General features: G+C 44.5%; 1 protein-coding gene and 1 non-coding gene across 3 annotated transcripts in view; both read right to left on the bottom strand.

Annotated features, from left to right (window-relative positions):
• Positions 1-26,063, bottom strand: part of LOC133248343 (chromatin remodeling regulator CECR2) — a 117,450-nt gene extending 91,387 nt beyond the window's left edge. For both annotated transcript variants that reach the window (XR_009736680.1, XM_061418411.1), the window contains exon 1: positions 25,712-26,063. Coding sequence is in view for 1 of the 2 variants with exons in the window: in XM_061418411.1 (XP_061274395.1) it covers positions 25,712-25,837 (126 nt within the window). In the remaining variant the exon portion in view is untranslated. The remainder of the gene's footprint in view (positions 1-25,711) is intronic.
• Positions 2,487-2,590, bottom strand: LOC133249052 (U6 spliceosomal RNA). The gene has a single exon (XR_009736859.1). It is a non-coding gene; the product is annotated as a U6 spliceosomal RNA (small nuclear RNA).
• Positions 26,064-26,292: the final 229 nt, after the last annotated feature.

Genomic DNA, 26,292 nt, shown 5'->3' with positions numbered 1-26,292 from the left:
GAGTAACTGCATCTGGGCGGCCCCCAAGCCAGAGTCCCAAGACTCACGGGGATGGGAGAGTCCTCCCATTAAGTCCGCACCCCCTCCTCACAGCACTGAGCTTTACAACGCCCACACTGTCCTGAGGTGAAATTCACAGATAATGATGCCTTCTTACAACCATAAATATAACTTACAACCATGAACATAATTGATATATGACCCCAACTATAATCAAGAGAAGACAGAAATTAAGTACATAATAAAAAGTATTCCAAAATGTAAATGCTTAAGCATGGACTCACTAGAAGACACAGCAGTCATCTGTCAACACAGAACCCAAAATAAAAACACAGACCAACACCGAGCTGAGGTGTAAGCAATTAACTATGATCAGTGATGAGTAAGATACGATATAGGATATTCCCAAACAGTGAAAAACTCTCATCAACGTTTCAAACAAAACAGTATCATCTTTCCTTGGTTCTGAACAGTGGCACTACTAAAAATCTTGGTACCTGTTTAAACACTGCAAAAACTACCCTTGTTGACAGGTAAAACCGTAAGTTTGGATTTAAATCCCAGTTTTTCCTTTACCTGCATGAAAGACCTCAGGCTGGACGTGTGACGCCTAGCACCCCCACGCCCATCCTCTCTCCACCAGTGCTGCCTCTGACCTCTGGCACCAAAAGGCTTCCACAAATTCCCAGAACACTCTGGGGATGACACACCCCTGGGGATGGAACTGGGTCCGGTACTAGTCTCTTCAAGCCACTGTCCAACCAACTCTGTGTCCAACCCTCACCCGCAGCCCCATTCAATCTCCAGCTTGGGTCAGCAGCGCTCACCGAGGCAACTGGACAGCCTGGTGGCTGCCTTTCTAGTTCCAACCTGCTGCCTCTGTACTAAGAGGGAACTGAACTCTACTTTCCATTCAGTCAACAAATATTTTCTGCACACTGACTATTAGCCATCCTGCTCTAAACACTATAAATCACAACATTCTCCTGCTCAAACTAGAATAGCTCATCACCTATGGCAATTTTTCAAACAGTGCTCTATTTTTATCTGTTTTATATACTGAGTTCCTGCATAAAATTTCCTTTTAACAAAGTGATTCACAGCTTTAAAAGTTTGAAAACCCCGACTTCAGAATAAAATCAAATAACCTTCCTATCTAACCATCACCTCAGCACTAACTGAGCCTCATCTCCTGTACCCCCATCAACCTTGCAGATGGTTCCACAGTGCCATCCCCTCTCTGGCACAGTCTCTTCCTCCCTTCCACATGGCCTGCCATCCTACTAAGTGACCCTCTCTCTGTACCTATGCACCTGTTAATTCTCTACCCAGCCTTCCAGGCTAAGGAAGCTGTGAAACCGTCCCAATTCCCCTACACCCATCCCCCAACAGCCTCAGCTATTTTTTTTGTAAAGCTACTAGCTTCTGCTGTATTTTGCACACTTTCATTTCACAAATACTGTACTACAATAGTCTATTTGAACATCTACCTCTATAATATCTCCCCTTCTCTCTCAGATTTTGTGGGCAGTGACTAAGTCTTTTACTTTACTTTCTGGCACCTGTCAGTGTACAGAGCTCTCCTCCTCTCAAGGGTAAGCTGCCTGAGTGATATTAGTAGGTTTCTCTTCTTCTCAATCTAAAATATAAATTTCCCTACCTGTTGATGTAGGCAAAACCAATACAATATTGTAAAGTAATAAACACTCTCTGATAAAAAAAATAAAAATAAAAAATAAAAAACAAAACAAAAACAATAAATTTCCCTACCCAAGTGATCAAAATAAATATCACTAACAGTAAACAGCTTCCTAGGTGGCACAGTGGTAAAGAAATCGCTTGCCAATGCAGGAGACACGAGAAATGTGGGTTTGATCCCTGGGTCAGGAAGATCCCCTGCAGAAGGAAATGACAACCCACTCCAGTACTCTTGCCTGGGAAATCCCATGGACAGAGGAGCCTGGCAGGCTACATTCCATGGGGTCGCGCAGAGTCGGACACGACTGAGCACGCAGGCACACACACAACTAATGTTTACATGAAAAGACGGTCATGGAAGGAACAGTCCTACTCACGGCTCGGGGGAAAGTTTGCAGTGATCCAAAACACATCTGCTTCACTGACTATGCGAAAGCCTTGTTGTGATATGGATCACAACAAACTGTGGAAAATTCTTAAAGAGATGGGAATACCGGACCACCTTACCTAATTCCTGAGAAACCTGTATGCAGGTCAAGAAGCAACAGTCAGAATCAAACATGGAACAATGGTTCAAACTTGGGAAAGGAGTATGTCAAGGCTATGTACTGTCACCCTACTTATTTTTTGTTTTAAATATTTATTCATTTACTTTTATTTATTTTTAATTGAAGGTAATTGCATTACAGTATTGCATTGGTTCTACTGAACATTAACAGGAGTCAGCCATAAGCACCCATGTCCCCCCACTTCCCTCCCCATCCCACCCCTCTAGGTTGTCATCGAGCAAAAATACGGAATGCTTCACAAATCTGCGTGTCATCCTTGCACAGGGGCCATGCTAATCTTCTGTATATTCTTCCAATTTTAGTATATGTACTGCCGAATCAACTATCACCCTGTTCGTTTGTCTTATATGCAGAGTACATCATATGAAATGCCAGGCTGGATTCAAGGCTGCACAAGCTGGAGTCAAAATTGCCAGAAGAAATACCAACAACCTCAGATACGCAGATGACATCACCCTGATGGCAGAAAGTGAAGAGGAACTAAAAAGCCTCTTGATGAAGATGAAAGGAGAGAGTAAACAGCTGGCTTAAAACTCAGCGTTCAAAAATCGAAGATCATGGCATCTGGCCCCAGCACTCTGTAACAAATAGAAGGGGAAAAGGGAGCAACAGTGACAGATTTTATTTTCTTGGGCTCCAAAATCATTGCGGATGGTGACTGCAGTCACTGAAATTAAAAGACGCTTGCTCCTTGGAAGGAAAGCTAGGAAGGAAAGCTGACAAATCTAGATGGCATATTAAAAAGCAGAAACATCACTTTGCCGACCAAGGCCTGTATAGTCAAAGCTACAGTTTTCCAGTAGTCATGTACGGACGTGAGACCTGAACCATAAAAAAAGCTTTCGAACTGTGATACTGAAGAAGACTTGAGAGCCTCTTGGACTGCAAAAAGATCAAACCAATCAATCCTAAAAGAAGTCAACCCTGAATATTCAGTGGAAGGAATGATGCTGAAGTTGAAGCTCCAACACTTTGGTCACATGATGAGAAGAGCCAACTCACCTGAATCTAGCGAAGACTGAGGGCAGGAGAAGAGGGTGACAGAGAATGAGATGACTGGATGGCATCACCAATTCAACGGACATGAGTTTGAGCAAACTCCAGGAGATACAGTGAAGGACAGAGAAGCCTGCACACTGCAGACAATGAGGTTGCAAAGAGTCCGACACAACTGATTTCAACAGTAACAACTTGAAATCACAGCAGCTTCTGACATGAAATAGTAAGTACCCACGGACACATATGAAACAATCTTGCTACAACTGTTTAACTTGAATCTAATCTTGAGTTAAGAGAAAAATTCAAAACATGTAACATTCTGTAAGACAACTGACTGACACTCATCAAAGGGTTATAAAAAGCAGAAAGTCAAGAGGACTACTCTAGATGAAAAGAAATTAAACAATATCCAGGTGCAATGCAAGAAACCTTGACCAAAACCAAACCAACAATGAAAGATATTTTTCTGATGGAGGCAGGGGGAGGAACTGAATATCAGATTAGATAATACTATAAATATGATAAAGTTATATTATGAAACTTTTTAATTTTCCTTATAAGTATTAATAGTATTGTGGCTGTAAAGGAGAATGTTATTTTTATATTGTTCTTAGGCAATGTATGCTGAAATATTTAAGAATGAAATATCATGATGTATGTACGATAAAAAGCCTTTGACTGTGTGGATCACAAAAACTGTGGAAAATTCTTAAAGGGATGGGAATACCAGACCACCTCACCTCCCTCCTGAGAAATCTGTACGCAGGTCAAGCAGCAGCAGTTAGAACCGGACATGGAATAATGGACTGGTTCCAAACTGAGAAAGAACGTCAAAGCTGTATACTGTCACCCTGTTTATTTTACTTCCATGCAGAGTACATCATGGGAATGCCAGACTGGAGGAATGAAGTACAAGCTGGAATCAAGATTCCCAGGAAAAATATCAATAACCTCAGATATGCAGATGACATCATCCTTACGGAGAAAGCAAGAGGAACTAAAAAAAAGCCTCTTTATAAAATTCAAAGAGAAGAGTGAAAACGTTGGCTTACAACTCAACATCCAAAAACTGAAGATCACAGCATCTGGTCCCATCACTTCATGGCAAATCAGATCAGATAAGATCAGATCAGTCGCTCAGTCATGTCCAACTCTTTGCGACCCCATGAATCACAGCGCACCAGGCCTCCCTGTCCATCACCAACTCCTGGAGTTCACTCAGACTCACGTCCATCGAGTCAGTGATGCCATCCAGCCATCTCATCCTCTGTCGTCCCCTTCTCCTCCTGCCTCCCAGCATCAGGGTCTTTTCCAATGAGTCAACTCTTCGAATGAGGTGGCCAAAGTACTGGAGTTTCAGCTTTAGCATCATTCCTTCCAAAGAAATCCCAGGGCTGATCTCCTTCAGAATGGACTGGTTGGATCTCCATGCAGTCCAAGGGACTCTCAAGAGTCTTCTCCAACGCCACAGTTCAAAAGCATCAATTCTTTGGTGCTCAGCTTTCTTCACAGTCCAACTCTCACACTCATACATGACCACAGGAAAAACCATAGCCTTGACTAGACGAACCTTTGTTGGCAAAGTAATGGCTCTGCTTTTCAATATGCTATCTAGGTTGGTCATAACTTTCCTTCCAAGGAGTAAGCGTCTTTTAATTTCATGGCTGCAGTCACCATCTGCAGTGATTTTGGAGCCCAGAAAAATAAAGTCTGACACTGTTTCCACTGTTTCCCCATCTATTTCCCATGAAGTGGTGGGACGGGATGCCATGATCTTCATTTTCTGAATGTTGAGCTTTAAGCCAACTTTTCCACTCTCCACTTTCACTTTCATCAAGAGGCTTTTGAGTTCCTCTTCACTTTCTCCCATAAGGGTGGTATCATCTGCATATCTGAGGTTATTGAGATTTCTCCCGGCAATCTTGATTCCAGCTTGTGTTTCTTCCAGTCCAGCGTTTCTCATGATGTACTCTGCATAGAAGTTAAATAAACAGGGTGACAATATACAGCCTTGACGAACTCCTTTTCCTATTTGGAACCAGTCTGTTGTTCCATGTCCAGTTCTATCTGTTGCTTCCTGACCTGCATACAAATTTCTCAAGAGGCAGATCAGGTGGTCTGGTATTCCCATTTCTTGAAGAATTTTCCACAGTTTATTGTGATCCACACAGTCAAAGGCTTTGGCATAGTCAATAAAGCAGAAATAGATGTTTTTCTGGAACTCTATTGCTTTTTCTATGATCCAGCGGATGTTGGCGATTTGATCTCTGGTTCCTCTGCCTTTTCTAAAACCAGCTTGAACATCAGGAAGTTCACGGTTCACATATTGCTGAAGCCTGGCTTGGAGAATTTTGAGCACAGTGACAGACTTTATTTTCTTGAGCTCCAAAGTCACTGCAGATGGTGACTGCAGCCATAAAATTAAAAGACGCTTGCTCCTTGGAAGAGCTATGACCAACCTAGACTGTGTATTAAAAGCAGAGACATCATCTTGCCAACAAAGGTCCATCTACTCAAAGTTATGGTTTTTCCAGTAGTCATGTATGGATATGACAGTTGGACCATAAAGAAAGCTGAGCACCGAAGAATTGATGCTTTTGAACTGTGATGTTGGAAAAGATTCTTGAGAGTCCCTTGGACTGCAAGAAGACCCACCCAGTCCATCCTAAAGGTAATCAGTCCTGAATATTCATTGGAAGGACTGATGCTGAAGCTCCTGTACTTTGGCGACCTAATGCGAAGAACTGACTCACTGGTAAAGACCCTGATGCTGGGAAAGACTGAACGTGGGAGAAGGGGACAAGAGGATGAGATGGTTGGATGGCATCACCACCCCGATGGAAATTAATTTGAGAAAGCTCTGGGAGTTGGTGATGGACAGGGAATCCTGGCATGCTGCAGTCCGTGGGGTCACAGAGAGTCAGACACAACTGAGCCTGACCATGCATTTTATGCATTATTTAAAAAGTGCTTATTTATGTTTATACACAGTGTGTATGGGCTTCCCGGGAGGCTCAGCGGTAAAGTATCCTCCCCTGGAGGAAGAAATGGCAACCCACTCCATATTCTTGCCTGGGAAACCCCATGGACAAAGGAGCCTGGTGGGCTACAGTCCAGGGGATTACAAAGAATCGGACAGGACTTAGCAGGTGAACAGTTCTGTTCAGTTGCTCAGTCGTGTCCAACTCTTTGCGATCCTATGGACTGTAGCACGCCAGGCCTCCCTGTCCATCACTTCCAATGAGCAGTTGTACAACAACAATATTCACGTCATCTGAAGCAGAACTATATTCTGAAGAACTATCCTCTTCTGAGAAACCAGTAGTATATATGCTGCTCAGACAATCAGAGAAAGTATCTGTATAAAATTCACCAAAAAATGTTTCTTCACTCAAAATTTTGTGACGTCATTTTTTGAAAATTTTACACCTATTATATACACAAGGTTGGAGCAAAAACCCAATGGAGCAAAATGTGAATGATAATAACAATACTGAATTGTATAATGAACCCGTGATCAATATGAAGCTCTAACAATGTTACACGATGATGTCAATTGTATCAAGTCTACAAACATGTCTCCAATCAACAACATTTTGGTAACAAAACATGTATTAATACATCTCCAGTTAATACAGTCATAATTGCATGCAGGTGTAAGAAATACTACAGAGAAACCCGAGCACTTTGCTCAGTGTCCTCCAACACCAACATTTTGCACAACTAGGATACTGCCACCAGCAAACTACATCCACTGATCTTATTCAGATTTCTCCAGTTTTACTTGTACTAATCTGCATGTGAGTTTGCATTCACAGCTTTTTATCCCATTAATCATTAAGTACTTGAGGAACCGAATGCAAAATAAACAAATTGTTTTTGTTTCTTAAATTATCGTGTACCAACTATCTCAATAATCTACTCTTTATTTTCATCATCAAATTCCGTCCTCCAGAGAAAGAGCTAACACACACAATGCTGATGCTTCTGTAGCACCACTGCAGCCAATTTTTCTTTAAGATTTATTTATTTTTTGGCTGTGCCGGGTCTCCCTTGCTGCATGCAGGCTTTCTCTAGTTGCGGAGAGTGGGAGCTATTCTCTAGCTGCAGTGCGCAGGCTTCTCTTTGCACTGGCATCTCCTGCTGCAGAGTACGTGCTCTAGGGCACCTGGGCTTGGGGAGCTAGGGCACACTGGCTCAGTAGTTGTGGCCTCAGGCTGCAGAGCACTGGCTCAGTAGTTGTGGCACAGGAGCTTACTTGCTTCCCGCCATGTGGGATCTTCCCGGACCAGGGACTTAACTGATGTCCCTTGCATTGTAAGGCGGATTCTTAACCACTGAAACACCAGGAAAGCCCGCTGCAGCCAACTTTTGAGGAAAATCCCCTTTCACAAACCCAGAATGAAGATATGTCTTTTTCAACATAAAATGATTTCTGTATTCTCCAGAATTAAGCTGAACTTTGCTTCTAAGGGTTAGCCCTCTGGACTGTCCCAGACAGTTCTATGCAAGTAGAAAAATACCACTTACTTCTCAGAGATCAAATGAAGAGCTATAAAGATACTTCTCATACACTATCAACAAAACATGCAAAAAGCAACTATAAAACCACAACTGTAAAACTTCTAGAAGAAAACACAAAAGAAATTCTTGGTGATCTTGGGTTAGGCTATGATTTTTTAAATACAATACCAAAAGCATGATCCAAAAAAAAAAAACCGTTAAGTTTGATTTCTCGAATTTTAATATTCTGCTATTCAAGAGACACTGTTGAGGAGTTCCCTGGTGGCCTTGTGGTTAGGATTCTTGGCTTTCACAGCTGTGGGAGGGATTCAATGCCTAGTTGTGGAACTGAGATCCTCCAAGCGGCGTGGCAAAAAAAAAAAAAAGACACTGTTAAGAGCATTAAAGATAAGCCCTAGAACAGAAGAAAATATTTTCTCAGTATGCACCTTATAAAGATCTTCTATTGTAAATACATGAGAAACTCTCAAAACTCAATATTAAGAAAACCCATTTTTTTAAATGAGCAAAAGATTTTTTTTTTAATGGGCAAGGATTTTAAAAGATAATTCTCCAAAGTATGTGGATGGCAAATAATACTCGGTACAATTAGTCATGAGGCAAATGTCAATTCAAAACACAACGAGACAGCAGTATACACCTATTAGGACAGTTTTCAAAACCACACTGACAAGAACACACTAGACAGAGAGGAACTGAGGCTCACGCACAACTGAAGGGAATGCCGGAAACCACCACACGGCTTTCCAAAGGAACCGCACACTTTCCGGCACTCAACAATCCCGCTGCTCGGTATTCACAATGACACCTGTACATGAGCGCTTAGGCAACTTTATTCATGATCGCCCAAACTAGAACTAGCTCAAATGGTCTTCTGATGAATGGATAAACAAACCGGTGTGTCCCAACAAAGGAATATTTGGCAATAAACAGAACTAACTGCTGACACATGCCACAACAGGAATTAACCTCAAATGCACTCTGCCAAGTAAAGACATGGAACCCAAAGGGCTGCACACTGTACAGTTCCATTTATGTGACACAGATGAGTGACTGCCGAGGGCTAGAGGAAATGCTTAGTTACCAAGGCGCGTGATCAAAGTTCTCGGGGCTATTCTACGCCTTGACTCTGACAGCGTTCCACAACCGTAAAAAGTCACAGAATGTACACGGGGCTGTTAACATGCATAAAGTACGCTGCTGCTGCTGCTGCTGCTGCTGCTAAGTCGCTTCAGTCGTGTCCGACTCTGTGCGACCCCATAGACGGAAGCCCGCTAGGCTCCCCTGTCCCTGGGATTCTCCAGGCAAGAACACTGGAGTGGGTTGCCATTTCCTTCTCCAATGCATGAAAGTGAAAAGTGAAAGTGAAGTCGCTCAGTCCGACTCTGAGCGACCCCATGGACTGCAGCCTACCGGGCTCCTCTGTCCATGGGATTTTCCAGACAAGAGTACTGGAGTGGGGTGCCATCGCCTTCTCCGGCATAAAGTATACATTAATTGAAATAATTTAAAAAGAAATTTGTTTGGAAAACAATTTGGCAGTTTCTTATAAAGTTAAGATGACCCAACAATTCCATGGCTAGCTATTTACTCAAAAGAATTGATAACAAATATCTACACCAAGACTTATAAGTGAATATGCGAAGTGGAAGTCACTCAGTCGTGTCTAACTCTTTGTGACCCCGTGGGCTCCTCTGTCCAGTGAGTTCTCCAGGCAAGAATGCTGGAGTGGGTTGCCATTTCCTTCTCCAGTAAGTGAATATACAAGCACTTATATTCATAACAACTGACACACACAACAATACGCCTCTCAAAATCATGCTGACCAAAGCCAGATACAAAGGAACATGGACTGTGAGACTATCTATGTGAAATTCTAGGGATGGCAAACTAATCTACAGTCACAGAAAGCAGATCAGTGACTGCCAAGGGACACAAGGAAAATTCGGTGGTGACAAAAATGTTCTATATTTTTGCGGGTGATTTTTGACTGCGGTATGCGGCTTGTGGGATCTTAGTTCCCTGAACAAGGATCAAACCTGTGCTCTCAGCAGTGGAAGCACAGAGTCCTAACCACTGGACCACAAGGAAACTCCCTCAAAATGTTCTACATCTTGATTGAAGTAAAGATACTCAAAAGGGTGCATGCATTGGTCAAAACTCAAACTACATACTTAAAAAAGATGCAAGTTTATTGTATTTATAGTCAGCAAAACTGATTTTAAAACACAATGTTAATGAACACTTGACTCTTAGCATAACCCTATGGAATGAGCAAAAAACTCTCCAACAAAGAAGCTGAGGCTCAGAGAGTCTTGTCCACACCTTGAGCACTGCCTGGACTGGAGCCAGTATTATTCCAATGAAATCTTTTTTCCTTATTATTTCACCTCACATATTTACAGCTTGAAGTTTAAATCATTTGATCAACTTTTCCCTATTACTGGGATAAATGACTTGGCTTCAATCTGCTTAAAAACTATCCCCAAAACCAAACAAATATGTAATCCAGGATAGAGGTGAAGGACAACATCTATAAAAGTCACTGTGGGGACAAGTGACAACATTCAGATATTGATATATTACAGGATTATTGTTAATTTCTTAAATGTGAATATGCTGATGCAGTCATGTGGGAGAGGGTCCCTATTCTTAGGAAGCGCATGGCAAAGTATTTCAGGAGAAAAGTATCACACTGCCAGCTTACTTTCTAATGGTTCATCAAAAAAGAAAACATAAAGTAGAATGTTAACAACTGGTGAATCTAAACTAAAAGTATGCAAGGCTCATCTATATTTGTCTTTGAACTTCACTGTAGATTTGAAACATTTTTAAGTATAACGAAAAAAGACCTGAAGCTTTACAATTTTTTTATCATTTACAAATTATTTTACTTTGTAAATATTAGTATATCAATGTTTATCCACTTTAGATGAAATTTTCAAGAAAAAAAATTTATAAAATCAGATACTAGAAACAGTTTTGAATCAAACACTTTTAAATCTATGAGTGAAAACTATAAACGCCAGTCTTCCCCTGGCAGTTCAGTGGAGAGGAATCCGCCTGCCAATGCAGGGGGTACAGGTTCCATCCTTGGTCGGGGAAGATCCTAAATGCCTCAGCGCCTAAGCCCGTGCACCACGATTCCTAAGCCTGTGCTCTAGAGCTCACAAGTCGCCACTACGGAGCCTGCATGTTGCAACTACCGAAGCCCGTGCGCCTAGAGCCTGTGCTGGCATAAGAGGAGCCACTGCAGTGACAAGACCATGCGCTGCAATGAAGAGCAAAGCCACAAAGACCCAGAGAAGCTAAAACAAATAAAATTTAAATAAAATTATTTATTAAATTATGAATGCCAACTTTTAAGTGTGAAAAGAATGATACAATTTGAAAATAACAATTTGGCAACTATTATGTAATAACTGACTCAGGCAAAGCACTGTGCAAGGATTAAAATGGGTGAAATTTTGATGGTAAACAGGACATTTACATAGCATCTCCCAACTAGGTATGTCTCCAATTATAAGGGAAAGACAGTAAATTCACAGCGGAGAGAGCTGGCAGACACCACCTCAAACCAAGCAATGATAATAATAACCATCGCCATCGGACTAAGTGACATCACGTGACTCTTGATCTGCTGCCCTAAGGACACACCGCTCCTTCAGCACTCCTGCCAAAACACAGGACCTCAATTTCATCAAGAGAGTGCATACAACAAACCCATATTGAGGGACAGTCTCCTTTTCAAAAGGTCAAGGTTATGAAAGACAAAGACTGAAAAACTACTCTAGGCTAACAGAGCTGAAAGAGATCCAATGGCTAAATGCAACACATGATCCTACCTTAAAAACCCAAGCCACCAAAATAATTTCTAAAATACTACTTAATTTAAAATCATAAAAACCTATAAATTACACATTAATATCTAAAGATCTTATTCAGTATTAATTTCCTGATTCTGATAACTGTACTATGGCTATGTAAGAAAACGTCTGTATTTTAAAGCTGTTGAACTTTAGTCATAGCCAGACTAGTCTCCCAATGCATGGTTCCCTCTGTTCAGCCATACAACCTTGCCTCTGGTTTAGAGTTTATTGGGATTGGGATCTAAAACCACTTGTAAACTCTGATATGGTGAAGTCAATTATCCTTAAAATTTATTGCCATTAGAGAGTATTTATGTATTTTATTAATGTGTTTGCTTCCTCCTAAGTAAAAGTCTCGAGAAGGCAATGGCACCCCACTCCAGTACTCTTGCCTGGAAAATCCCATGGACAGAGGAGCCTGGTAGGCTGCAGTCCATGGGGTCACTAAGAGTCCGACACGACTGAGCGACTTCACTTTCACTTTTCACTTTCATGCATTGGAGAAGGAAATGGCAACCCACTCCAGTGTTCTTGCCTGGAGAATCCCAGGGATGGCGGAGCCTGGTGGACTGCCATCTACGGGGTCGCACAGAGTTGGACACGACTGAAGTGACTTAGCAGCAGTATAGTATATACGTTAGTCACTCAGTTGTGTTGACTCTTTGCAACCCCATGGGCTGTAGCCCGCTAGGCCCTTCTGTCCATGGGATTCTCCAGGCAAAAATACTGGAGTGGGTTGCTATCCCCTTCTCCAGGGGATCCTCCTGACCCAGGGATAGAACCAAGGTCTCCTGCATTGCAGGCAGATTGTTTACCATCTGAGCTAAAGGGAGTTCCTTTTTAAGGCATAAAAACACTGAAACGTTTAGAAGTGAGGTGTATCGTGTCTGCAACTTACGCTCAGGGAACAGACAGGCGGTTCCTAGGCAGAGGTGGTGTGATGGGTAAACGGGCCAGCAGCACAAATCTCCTTTCATAAGGGGATGGGATGTACAACATGGTGACTGTGGTCAGCAATACTGTGTTGTACGACTGGTATGTGAAAACTGCTGAGAGAACAGATCTTAAAAAGTTCTCTTTGCAAGAAAAAAATTTTGTAACTATAGGTGGTATTGAATGCTAGCTAGACTTGTTGCAGCGATCAGCCCTTAATATATACAAATATGGAATCATTATGCTGTTCACTTGAAACTAACATGTTATATGTCAACTGCATTTCAATTAAAAAAAAGTACAGATAAGTTGACACATGAGAAACACTAAGCAGTGCCTGGAGCACCCATAGTGGGCACCAAATTCATGTTAGTTTTTGTCATGAAATGTAAGATAAAAATTGACTATGAAATTCAAGATGAGACTTCAAACATAGACAGTAATAAGAGAAGTCTAATGAACAAAAACACTAGTCCTATCTTGGGTAGAAAAAAAATCTTTCTGTCCATGGCTGTTATGATAGTAAACAACTAAAAATAAAACCTCAATGCTCCATTGAGGATTGGTTAAATAAAATCAGACCATAAATGCTCCGAAGCTATTAAAGTCACAATGTATGCTATGAAAGGGCATTCTACATCGTGTATTATTGTTAACTGAATTAAACAGGAATCCGGAGAGTATGTAAAAGCATGAGCCCATGTTTATAAAATATTTAATACACGCACATACCCTTCTTTGGGGGGCAAGGAGTGCAGACTCCCCCAGATGCTTGGGGGTTCCTGCAGGATGGACAGCAGTGGCGGCGGTGGCAGGGGGAGGCTGAAGTCTTCCTATTAATCCCCTTAATTTCTGCTCCTCCAAATGCAAGAGTTTGGTTTGCATAGAGGATTCTTGTTGTGACCTAAATGCTTTTTCACACTAGCATGGTAACCCTTGTATTTCCTAAACTACAATCCCAAGAATGGGGATTGATCCAGTGCATCTTTTCAGGCAAGATGTCAGGTTACCAGCCAGGATATAGACTTAATATAGACACAGGAGGAGAGAAAGGGGGCAAAGGGCAGGTAGAACAGTCAGATTAACTTCCAAAAATTTTTGTACAGCCAGGAAGGAGATAAGACAAACAAATAAGTGAAGGAAATACTCCTTTCTGTGGAGCTGTTACTCCCCCAGGCATGGGGAACTGTGATTAGAAAGAACATATCACACTGCTGGGCTTCCCTCATAGCTCACCTGGTTAAGAATCCACCTGCAATGCAGGAGAACCCAGTTCGATTCCTGGGTCAGATAGATCTGCTGGAGAAGGGATAAGCTACCCACTTCAGTATTCTGGACTGGAGAATTCCATGGACTGTATAGTCCACGGGGTCGCAAAGAGTAAGGCACAACAGAACGACTTTCACATCGCACTGATAGCTATCCTGTTTGTACATAAACTCTCATTACAGAAGGATCAGAGTCCCATTTAAGTAGTAGTCTTCAGTTCAGTCGCTCAGTCGTGTCCGACTCTTTGCGACCCTGTGGACTGCAGCACGCCAGGCCTCTCTGTCCATCACCAACTCCAGGAGTTTACTCAAACTCATGTCCATTGAGTCAGTGATGCCATCCACCCATCTCATCCTCTGTCGTCCCCTTCTCCTCCCGCCTTCAATCTTTCCCAGCATCAGGGTCTTTTCCAATGAGTCAGCTCTTCGCATCAGGTGGCAAAGTATTGGATAGAGTTTCAGCTTCAGCATCAGCTACACTATCAGTAGTAGTCTTACAGATCATTAAATACTAACAGACAGAATCTAAGAACTGGAGAATTTCAAACAATCAATAGATAAACAAATCTAAAATTCTAATGATAAAAAGGGTGCATTTCTGGGCCCAGATTTTCATTTTCACTTTCCTAAACAGGAAGCTAAAACAAGGAGCAACTGGCAATGCTAGGGGTGGGGTCACTACCACCCCACCTTCCGACAATCAGAAGGGGAAGAAGAGTGAAGAGGACTGCCAGCACAAAACAGGGAGGAAAATTTGGAAACTGACTCTTTTAAAAAGCCGGGGAAGGGTTGTCCCACAATGCACCTCTTCAGTAAGGCACTAAAATGTTAACACGGGAGGAATTGAGGATTCTTATATTGCATATTATTCATGAAAATTTTTTTAAACATTCATTCTTTTCCACCATTCTCTTAAGCCTCCTAGAGAGCTCTCTTCCTCCCTCATTCCAGGAAAATGCAGTTTTAGCCGCTCCCTCATCCTCTCTCCAATAGCCTTCTCTAATGCCATCTCTTGCTTTTGCTGCTGTTGTTCACTGGCTGCTAAGTCGCGTCCAACTCTGCAACCCCATGGGCTGCAGCATGCCAGGCTCCTTCCTCTGTTCTGCACTATCTCTGAGAGTTTGCTCAAATTCATACCCATTGAGATGGTGATGCTATCTCTAGCCTCTTCAAATCACCAACCCAATGGCTGTTTTCAACTGAAATTGTAATTTTCCTGTACTTCCCTGAAATGCTCAGCAATGCAGACCCTAGAACTGTGCAAGCATCCTGTAACCATGCACAGGCAGCTGCCTGGGCACCTAAGGACATCGTCACTGGGCAGCACACCTGCCACGATCCTCCAGACCCCAGGTTCTAGGACAAACCACCCTGCTTTTTAGTGCAGCGTCCCATCACTTGCAGCCCCCAACATCCTTACCCCATACCACCTTCCTGATGCACCCAACACTACCATCTAGTTCCACTCAAAGCCAGCGACAAAGGCCTCTTCCTGTCACCCCTACCTGCAGCATTTTACACCCACTCCACTCCTAGAGTTAAGCCTAGATATCAAAACACGTAGTACTCAGGACATTCTTTGTCTAAACTTTAAGATCATTCTTGTCTCAAACTTCAGTGCCTGAATAAAAAAGATCCACACAAGCGGGTCTGGCATTCCAGGCCTGCTGCAGCATCCTGCCTCCATCTTTCAGCAGCTCTCCACAGAAGAGAACTCTCATCTCCTTGCGCTGACTTCCTCACTGTGACCCCCTCCCAGCCCTGCCTTCTCCAGGAAGCACTTCACTCAGGACCCCAGAGGCCTTTGAACTCCTAAAGCCATGGCTGCCACCCAGCCAGCCACCCTTTCCTCCCCCACAACTACTCCAATTCCCCAGGGCAGCAGCAGAACCGCACCCAGTCCCTTAGCTCTGCAATCATTCTGGGGCAGTTAGTATTAATAAAAGTGACAACAGAGAAAGGAGACTGCCTGGGATTTCAGATTCCACTTTTCTTTGTAATTTCACTACTACTTTAGATTTCTGTAACATGCAACTCTAAAGTACAGTTATATATAATGAAGAGAAGTGCTCCATCAAAAGTGATGAAAATCTAGCTATATGGACCCAGGCATTCTCAACACTGTTAGAACATTCCCCTCCCAATCCCCAATATCCAGTAAGGAAAGCTGGGGTGCCTGCTTCAACAGCACAGTGGAAAATAGGAGAGAATAGGTCTTTCAGAAACAATGTGTGGGATACTAACCCAAATCAATACCAGCCTAAGAGTGAGAAAAAATTAAATCCCTTAATCATGACACAAGTTTCTCTTAGTCACCTTTCCCCTATCTAAGTGTCCCCTAGACAAAGAACTGATTATAAAAACTGTCTCTCACACCTAGAAGACTCTGCAAACACAACCTTTCAGGGAAATAAAAGAGACACAATGGGGGTGGGGGAGAAAAGATTTGCTAGATTTGCTAATTTAACACATTTTCTGTCAAGCAAATCAACTGTCCTCAGTGTATTGTTGTTGAAACAATGACCACTCAGGGAGTGGTGTTCATCAAAAGCAACTGGCCTAGAGAAAAACACTCTCCCCTCCACCAGACTGCTCAGAGCACTCTCAGCTATAAGAACTTACCCCATTCTTAGCAATTATTAATGGGAGGTGACTTGAAGGTTCAACATTAAAAAGATAATAAACAGTTTAGAATAACCGTGGCCCCATCATTGCCTGTTAGCACTTACTTGCGGGTCACGGGGGAGCACAGAAGGGTGCAGAGTCTGTGATGACATTCAGTCCCAGGGCCACACGCCACCCAAAGAAAGCCCAAGTGGGTGTTGTTGACGTTCGGTCTCCAAGTCATGTCCGACTCTTCGAGACCCAATGGGCTGTATGCAGCACGCCAGACTCCTCTGTCCTTCACCATCTCCCAGAGTTTGCTTAAATTTAAGAGGCTGGGCGGGGCCAAAGCTGAAATGACTGTGACAGTGAGACGCACAGGACAGGACACGTGTCCAGTGCCCATCTTCCAGGCCACACAAGGTCAGGGTTCCAAACGCTGCCTTCCGAACGTTTCTACATAAACCGCATGCGCTGGGTGTGTGGATGATCCACATCAGAGTCGCGGCCGGAAGGGCCTGACTCCACAGCCGGAGGCCCGCAGTGCGTGACGGCTCAGACCGCCACCACGCAACCTTTCCTGCCGCTAAAATGATGCCCAGTGTGAATCCACTACGCCCGCGGTGCCGCCAGAGCCAAGGCCGCACAGAAGGCCTAGGTTCTGCCTAAATTACACACCTCGTACTGCCTGAGGAGCTCAGTCCCCACACAGGGGCGCACACACTCACTGTCCGCACGCACATGCGGGCGCGCGGGCGCGCGCGCGAACACGCACGCTCACCAGCCCTGGCTTCAGTCCCGCCAAGAGGGCTGAGAGAGGGCCGCCTTCAGGTATGCACGGCGTCGGGGCTCCCTCTCCACAGCCCCCCAACATGGCACAGGTGGCATCGCGGCTCCCTCTGGACAGCCCCCCAACCTGTTCTCTTCCCCTAAATGATTTTGGGTGGGGCAGGTGTGTAAGGGTGTGTGTATGTGTGTAGGGGTGTGTTTGTGTATCAGTCACTCAGTCGTGTCCGACTCTTTGCAACCCCGTGGACCGAATCTTGCCAGGCTCCCCTGTCCATGGAATTCTCCAGGCCAGAATACTGGAGTGGGTAGCCGTTCCCTTCTCCAGGGGGGATCTTCCCAACCCAGGGATCGAACCCAGGTCTCCTACATTGCAGGTGGATTCTTTATCAACTGAGCTACCAGGGAAGCCCTAAGAAAAGAATTAAAGGATCTGTTTCCCAGATAGAAACAGAATAGAAAGGGAAAGACTAGAGATCTCGTCAAGAAAATTAGAGATACCAAGGGAACATTCCATGCAAAGATGGGCTCGATAAAGGATAGAAATGGTATGGACCGAACAGAAGCAGAAGATATTAAGAGGTGGCAAGAATATACAGAAAAACTATACAAAAAAGATCCTCATGACCCAGATAATCACGATAATGTGATCACTCACCTAGAGCCTGACATCCTGGAATGTGAAGTCAAGTGAGCCTTAGGAAGCATCAATATGAACAAAGCTAGTGGAGGTGATGGAATTCCAGTTGAGCTATTTCAAATCCTAAAAGATGATGCTGTCAAAGCACTGCACTCAATATGCCAGCAAATTTGGAAAACTCACCAGTGGCCACAGGACTGGAAAAGGTCAGTTTTCTTTCCAATCCCAAAGAAAGGCAATGTCAAAGATTGCTCAAACTACCACACAATTACCCTCATCTCAAAAGCTAGCAAAGTAATGCTCAAAATATTCCATGCCAGGCTTCAACAGTACATGAACCATGAACTTCAGATGTTCAAGTTGGATTTAGAAAAGGCAGAGGAACCAGAGATCAAACTGCCAACATCCCTTGGATCACTGAGAAAGCAAGAGACTTCCAAAGAAACATCTACTTCTGCTTTATTGACTATGCCAAAGCCTTTGACTGTGTGGACCACAGCAAACTGGAAAATTCTTAAAGAGATGGGAATACCAGACCACCTGACCTACCTCCTGAGAAATCTGTATGCAGGTCAACAAGCAACAGTTAGAACTGGACATGGAACAACAGACTGGTTCCAAATTGGGAAAAGAGTACATCAAGGCTGTATATTGTCAGCCTGCTTATTTTACTTATATGCAGAGTACATCATGCAAAATGCCAGGATGAATGAAGCACAAGCTGGAATCAAGATCGCCGGGAGAAATATCAAGAACCTCAGATACGCAGATGATACCACCCTTATGGCAGAAAGTGAAGAACTAAAGAGCCTCTTGATGAAAATGAAAGAGAGTAAAAATGTTGGCTTAAAGCTCAACATTCAGAAAACTAAGATCATGGCATCTGGTCCCATCACTTCATGGTAAACAGATGGAGAAACAATCTAAACAGTGAGAGACTATTTTGGGGGGCTAAATCCAAAATCACTGCAGATGGTGACTGAAGCCATGAAATTAAAAGATGCTTGCTCCTAGGAAGAAAAGTTATGACCAACCTAGACAACAAATTAAAAAGCAGAGATATTACTTTGCCAACAAAGGTCCATCTAATCAAAGCTTTGGTTTTTCCAGTAGTCATGTATGGATGTGAGAGCTGGACTATAAAGAAAGCTGAGTGCCGAAGAATGGCTGCTTTTGAACTGCAGTGTTGGAGAAGACTCTTGAGAGTCCCTGGGACTGCATGGAGATCCAACCAGTCAATCCTAAAGGAAATCAGTCCTGAATATTCATTGGAAGGACTGATGCTGAAGCTGAAACTCCAATACTTTGGCCACCTGATGCGAAGAACTGACTCACTGGAAAAGACCCTGATGCTGGGAATGATTGAAGGCGAAAGGAGAAGGGGACGACAGAGGATGAGATGGTTGGATGCCATCACCAACTTGATGGACATGAGTTTGACTAAACTCCGGGAGTTGGTGATGGACAGGGAGGCCTGGTGTACTGTAGTCTATGAGGTAGCAGAGAGTGAGACACGACTGAGCGACTGAACTGTTTTCCCGGGCTGATGACAGCAAAGTCGGCATAAATAAATCCCTTCAACCCTACACAATAAAACATTACATCCAGAACATGACTCCCTATGGGGAGGAGTCCCCCCACCTCAGGGCCCAGTGTTCTTCAGGGACAGGAGGCATCACCGCGACACACACAGCAGTGGTCAGCACTGAATACCCTGATGCAACAAGGCTGGGAGAATCCTGAGCTCAGTACCACCACCTGAAGACTCCTGTCTAAATCAAAGAAAGAGAATTCCAGAGTTTTCCAGAATAAACAAGTTTGTTTTCCAGAATAAACAAGTTTGTTTTCCAGAATAAACAAGTATTTGTTACAGGCTCCTGTAGAGAAAACAATATAAAAGCATTCAAGGAACAGAGTCCTGTGAAACAGGAAAATACAGGGAAGGGGGGCACAGCTGCCTGGAAAGCTTCGCCATCAGCCCCAGACCAAAACCTTTACCCGCCTCCATTCAAAGTTCTACGTGTTGAACGATATTCAATTTAAGTGAATAAATAGAAGTGCAGGGGAAAGAACACAATTTAAGACCTTCATCTTCCCGAGTTTCTCATAATCCCAAAATACAAAATATTAGTTTGAAAGGACCTCGAAGACAGTGAAAATATCAATATCAACAGCTTCACTGTTGAAGCTACCGTCAACGTAATGTATTTGCAGACAGGATTTCCACAGAAAGACAAAACTCATATAATCTATGAAGACATGAAGTGTGGATTTGCTGCTTTAGTTTGGTACAAAATTAATTTCTAAGATAGGGACCCCAAACACAGCATATAAAAAAAGAAAGTGAAAGTGTTAGTCACTCAGTGGACTCTTTTTGGCTACCCCATGGACTGTAACCTGCCAGGCCCCTCTGTCCATAGGATTTTCCAGGCAAGAATACTGGAGTGGGTTGTCATTCCCTTCTCCAAGGGATCTTCCCAACCCAGGAATCCAGTCCTCCAGCTTTGCAGGCAGATTCTTTACTGTCTGAGCCACCTGGCCCTAACCAATGAGCTCAGGAAAACTTTTTGGATCAGCTACTTGTGCCTTGCATGCTGAGAAACATCTCAGGGGAATCACGGCACTTTGGCCAGAGGAACATCCTAGAGATCACCTAGTCCACAACTGTCTTTTTATAGATAGGGCATCTGAAACCAAATGATCTGCCTAAAATCGCAGCACCAGGTAATGACAGAGGTGGGTCCACAGTCCAGGTTTCTGGCTCTCTGCATGATTCCTTTGACAAGTACCTTCAATCCCATCAACTATATCTAAGGCCATCTAGTTAGAAACTGTGCCTTCTGTCCCCCTGGACTCTGTCCACACCCACTTTTTATCTAAACCACAGTGTGCACTGGCAGTTTCCCAGCAATGCCAGAGCTCCTCATTCTTACCCCCAACCCAACACACCACAAAAAGCCAGCCCCTTAAAAAAAACAAACTGGAATTCAGCCCTCAGCCTCTCCTGATCAAAGGGCAGACGGTCGGTTGTACCGAATGCTGCCATGTTGCCAAGTCGTATTTTGGGCTTCCTCACTGTGTTCCAGAAAATTAAGCAAGACCGAACTGAACTTCCGTGGTAAAGCAAGCCACATGCTAACATGAGTTGTCCTTCAGAGATGAGAGGTTACTGCCCTTTCCACAACTGGAGAATCTCTACCCTTTTGAAGCTTCTCGAACAGGCAAATGAAAACGAAGACAACGACTTCCCTTTTAAGACACTGGTATAAGCAGAATGGGATCCAGGGTTCACCTTGGGGGAGTTACACTCTGAGGGAGCAGTCCCCCCTTTCAGGTTTCAAAACCTACCCTCAGTTATTCACATCCTGTTCTTGGGCTTTCCTCCTCAGAGGAGGAGCATATCCTGAGTCTTCAGGAGACACTGATCATCTGGTATTTTCCGTTCAATAGATCACTGTAACTACTAATTTTTGCACCATGCAGCATGTGGGTTCCCTGACCAGGTAACCCTGACACCCTGCAGTGAAGCGCAGTCTTAACCACTGGACCACTAGGGAAGTCCCACAAACTACTAGTTTTTAAATAATTTTAAGTCCCCTATTTCCTTCAGTCCTGCTCAAATGCCATCTTCTCAGTGAGGCCACCCACACCTTTGCAATCCCATGCACTGCAGCCTACCAGACTCCTCTGCCCATGGGATTTCCCAGGCAAGGAGACTGGAGCAGGCAGCCATTCCCTTCGCCAGAGGATCTTCCCAACCTTTTCAGGGGATCAAACTCAAGTCTCCTGCACTGCAGGTAGATTCTTCACTGTCTGAGCCACCAAAGAAACCCCTCCCACGTCTAATCACCCTATTTTAAATTGTAACCCCCCCCCCAACTTGGCCCTCTCTATGCCAGTTTATTATTATCTGTCTCCTTCCACTAAAGGAGGAGTGTTTGTGTTATGTTCACATCTGTATCTCCAAGCACTTAATATACTGCATCTAGCACATAGTGGATGCTCAATAAGTATTTGCTGAAAGAACCAAATGAAATCATGAACTTGTCCCTCTGTATTCAGCAGAATACAGATCCTTTAAGATCTGTATTTTAAGATCCTTTAAAAGGATCTTTTGTACCCTCTCATTATTAACAGCCGAAGAACTCTAGATCTGCACTGTGAAATCTTGGCCATTACTTCTAGGTCCAGCCTTTCATTTTTATACATAATGAAAACTAAAGTAGAAGCTGTGTGATATAGCAGCACCAGCAAAGAATTTGGTATCAAAGAACCTGAGATCCAGGTGAGAGTCTATGCAAGAAACTTAGCCTGTCTCAGCTTCCAATTTCCTCATCTGCAAAACTGCTAATTCCCAGTAATGATTAATGATGACGATGGACAAAATGAGAAAACATTTGGAAAATGTACAAAGTGCTATACAAGTGTCCCTCACCATTAGGCTATTTGACCTGCCGAAGGTCACAGAGGCAGCAGTAGCAAAACAAGCATAAGAATTCAAGTTTTCTAACTCCTGATCCAGGGGATCTCATGTCATGAAATTAGCCTCTGGTTCCCCTATTCAAGGCCAACTTAAATCTTTCATCTAGTTCAAGGCCTTTTAACCTTTGTTTGGTTGGGGTCGCTTTCAAAATTTGAAGAAAGTGACAGCAGAGTACATACATGTACACCAACACAAAACCTCCTATAACCCATCCTTGGGCCCCAGGCCCAGAGAACTAAGACTGCTGTACCAATAAGTTTCTCTAGGCAAGTTTTTTATCACCTATTTTCATAATTATGAATAATATTTATGAATAAACATAATAATGCTTAATAATTCATACCTAAGGATTCATTCTCAAAGCAGGAAGCTCGGGGTAAAAAAGTACATGGGACTATTAAAAATCAGATTATTTTCATCATGTTGCTGCTGTATGAACCAGATAATTCTACATGACCATTTTCAAATAATCACATAGAGGCCCCATAGTTTCTTCTCTGGAGAAAATATACCCAAAATGTTTATAATGGAATTTCTCCCTGCAACCCTATACCCATCACAATTAACTCCAGACAAGATTACCGAAGATGGTCTATCCTCCCTTAACTGCAATCTAGTTAAGTATGATGCTATTCACTGTAAAGAGCACTTGTTAGGGGAAAAAAGAAAATCAGTACTAAATCTTCAGGAAGGTCAATTCACTATTCTTCATTCTCTAATCAGGACAAAACATAACCAGCCTAATCCACTGGAATGTTAAACAATCATAGAAAACTTGATATAAATGAAGTGGTTCCAAATTTGATAATCCTGAGGCAAAGGAGGTGTGCCATGAGCTTCTTTGGTAATCCATCCAGTTAAGCAGCTAGTAACAGATGTTTCATAATACCAACCACTGAATTCAGTATCATTAATCTACAGTTATCCAGCTACACACAGCTCAGTCTCCTCATCTGGAAAATTAAAACGGGCCACAAATACGCTGTGAACATGTTTGGGAATTTCTAAGTAACAGTTTTTATCCCTGAGTGGTGGGATTATGGGTGATTTAATTCTCTTACCTATATTTTGCTATAATTTTCAAGTTTTATATTGTGATTATGCACTGCTTTTTAAAACCACAAATTTTGAACTTAAAATATGTCTACATATTTGCAGATTTTTGATCTGATGACTGCAGAACCCCTATCTGGGGGGCAGCAACACAGATGTCCCTAAACACAACCCAAAAAACAAGAATCCAGTATACTGACTCTTCTAATTAAATCCTGTACATTCAAGGCTAATTAACAGAGGGAAAAGGTTTTCTTACATGCAAAAATAAAAATATCCATGCTTTGGGGACCAGTTAAATGGGAGGTCTTGACCTCTTACAGAATTGCAGCATGAATGCTCCCAGCCTGTGAGCTATCTAAGAGATTGCCTTGTTTTAGATAAATAGAAGCCAAGTCCTTGAAGATTCTGCTTCCTAAATTTTCTGTAAATCCATGGGTTCAGTTTGGTTGTCAAGAGTAAGATGAGTACTTTCCCACAGCTGAAAACTAGTTTCCTAAAAAAGCTGATATCCAACTTCTACCACTTGGTATTATTCATTTCTATCTTTTAAAGTTACAGTAAATTAAGATTATAGTGTCTTTCCAGCCATCCTAACAGGTACAATTCAGTATTAATACTGTTTTTTGTTTGTCTGTTTTTAAGAAGATTCTTCCAGTGCATCATAAACTGTAATCAAGTGATCCTTCTTCAGTTCAGAACGGTGAATTATTAGATTAAAAAAAAAAATCACCTAACCAAAATAAATTTATTTCTTAGAGAATCAAAACTAATCATGTTCCCAGTAAGTTCTGCACTCTCCGAATCAAATTTGCTAGAAACCTAAAAATTACTTTGAAAATTTTAATTTCTGGTAATTAGTGAAAACTTTAACCTGTATTCAAATTCATCAAAACACTTCATGTGAAAAAGATTACAGAAGAATTGCAGGAGTAAGTCACTAATAGTCATCGACTGAACATCTCCAAATTATAGAGATATGGATGATCACAATATGTACAAGCTGAATTCCAAATATTCATTCGTATATACTTCAAATAGCATACATTTTAACTACAACCACCAAAAAAGTGTCACTTGCAAGAAATACTGGGATCCGAAGCGAAAAAACTCATCTCAAGTGGCCCTGATTATTCACCTGTAGCAACGATTTTTCACTTCTGTTATACATACAAATTGGACCTCTCAGATCAGGTTACATTTCCTTTTGGAATTAAAGCAGCTAATACTTAGAAACCACAGATTTATTTCTTAGAACATAAGGCGTTATTTATACGTTACTCTAGATTTCTGTAACAATTTAGGACAAAATTAGTTACCTCTTTTTTTTTTTTCCAATCAACCAAATGGGAATATTTGGATTTTTGAAAGATGAAGTTTTCTCCACAGTGTTTTTAGACGGGGTTCGTAAACTCTAACCTGTAATTCAGCACCGCCTCAGTTTTATCACATTTCAGGGAGAAAATGGGGCAGGGGCAAGTTTAGCGGCACCACGACGGCATTGTCACCACAACACCTCCCACCACAGCCACCATTTTGAGCAGCAGAATTAAAGTGCTGAGGATTTTGACCAACTAAAAGGAAACACGGGGTCTTCGGGACAGTTGTGGAGCAAGTCCTGACGCTCAGCATTCCCCAATCTGCCGTTTCTCCCCCTCAGTCCGCGGGAACCGCCGTCCCACTCTCATTTTTAGAAAAAGCCGTGCTCGTCCGAGTCACGTCCCAACTTTGAAAACGGCGTGCGGCGCCGGGCCCCCGCACCCGAGGCCGCCGCATTGTCGTCGTCGCCGCCGCCGCCGCCAGCCCGCCGGCCCGCACCCTCCCGGCTGCCGCCGGGCGCGCCTCCCGCGGGCGGCGGACCCATGGCCCCCGCTCGCCGGTCCGGCCGCGCCGGTCTCGCACCTTTGTCCGGGGCCGCGGCACCGACCGGCCGCGCGCTCGGCCCCAGGCGGCCGGGGGAGGGGTCGGGGCGCCGGCCGGGGGCGCCCGCCCGCCAGCCCGCCGGGCCCCACAAAGCCCGCCGCCCGCTATCCTGACCGCCCGGCCCCGCGCTGCGCCCGCCGGGACGCCGCCCGGAGTAACGGCCCAACTTTCCCCACCGCCCGGGTCCCCTCAGCCCGGACCCCGACCCCCGCCCGCCCACCCGGGCCGGCCGGGAGCGCTCCTCGCGCTCAGCCCCCCACTCAGTCCCTCAGAGTCAGCCGCTCGGAGGTCCCCGCGCGCCGCCGCCCCGACCCCCTACCCGGGTCCCGACCCCCCACCCCGGCCGGGCCCGGCCCGCGCACCTCGATCTCGAAGTCCGGCAGGCGGAACGCCGTGCGGAAGAGCGAGCAGAAGTGCGCGATGGCCGGCACTTCCCACCACGAGCGCAGCTCGCCCAGCCCGGCCGCGCCGCCCTCCTCGGGGCGCATCTCCGGCCGCGCCGCCGCCTCCGCGCCCGCCGCCCGCCCGCTCCCGGAGCCACTCCGGCCGAGCTACCGCGGCGGCTGCCCCGGGCCCATCGCGCCGCGGCCCGGCCGCCCAGCCCGCACAATGTCGCCGCGGCTCGCGGGGAACAGATGGGCCGGGGGCGGGCGGGGGCGGGGCCTCGGCACAACAACAACCCCGCCCCCGCCCCCGCCCGCCGCCCGCCGCCCGCGGGCCGCGCTTGGGCGGGGGAGGGGCGCCCGAGGGCCGGGGGGAGGGGCTGCGGCCGAGCACCGCCCCCCAGCCCCACCGGGCCCCGCCCCCACGTGGCCGGGGGTCGCGCCCCTCGGAGGCCGGCGGTCTGCGCCTCGCTGGGCTGCGCCCACGTGGGTCCCGGGCGGCGGACCCCACACCCGGACAGAGCCCGCGGCCTCCTGCCCCTCCCGGGCCGGGGGAGACC

Source organism: Bos javanicus, chromosome 5, assembly GCF_032452875.1.
Source record: "Bos javanicus breed banteng chromosome 5, ARS-OSU_banteng_1.0, whole genome shotgun sequence".
NCBI lineage: Eukaryota > Metazoa > Chordata > Mammalia > Artiodactyla > Bovidae > Bos > Bos javanicus.
This window is presented reverse-complemented; position numbering and strand designations above follow the sequence as displayed.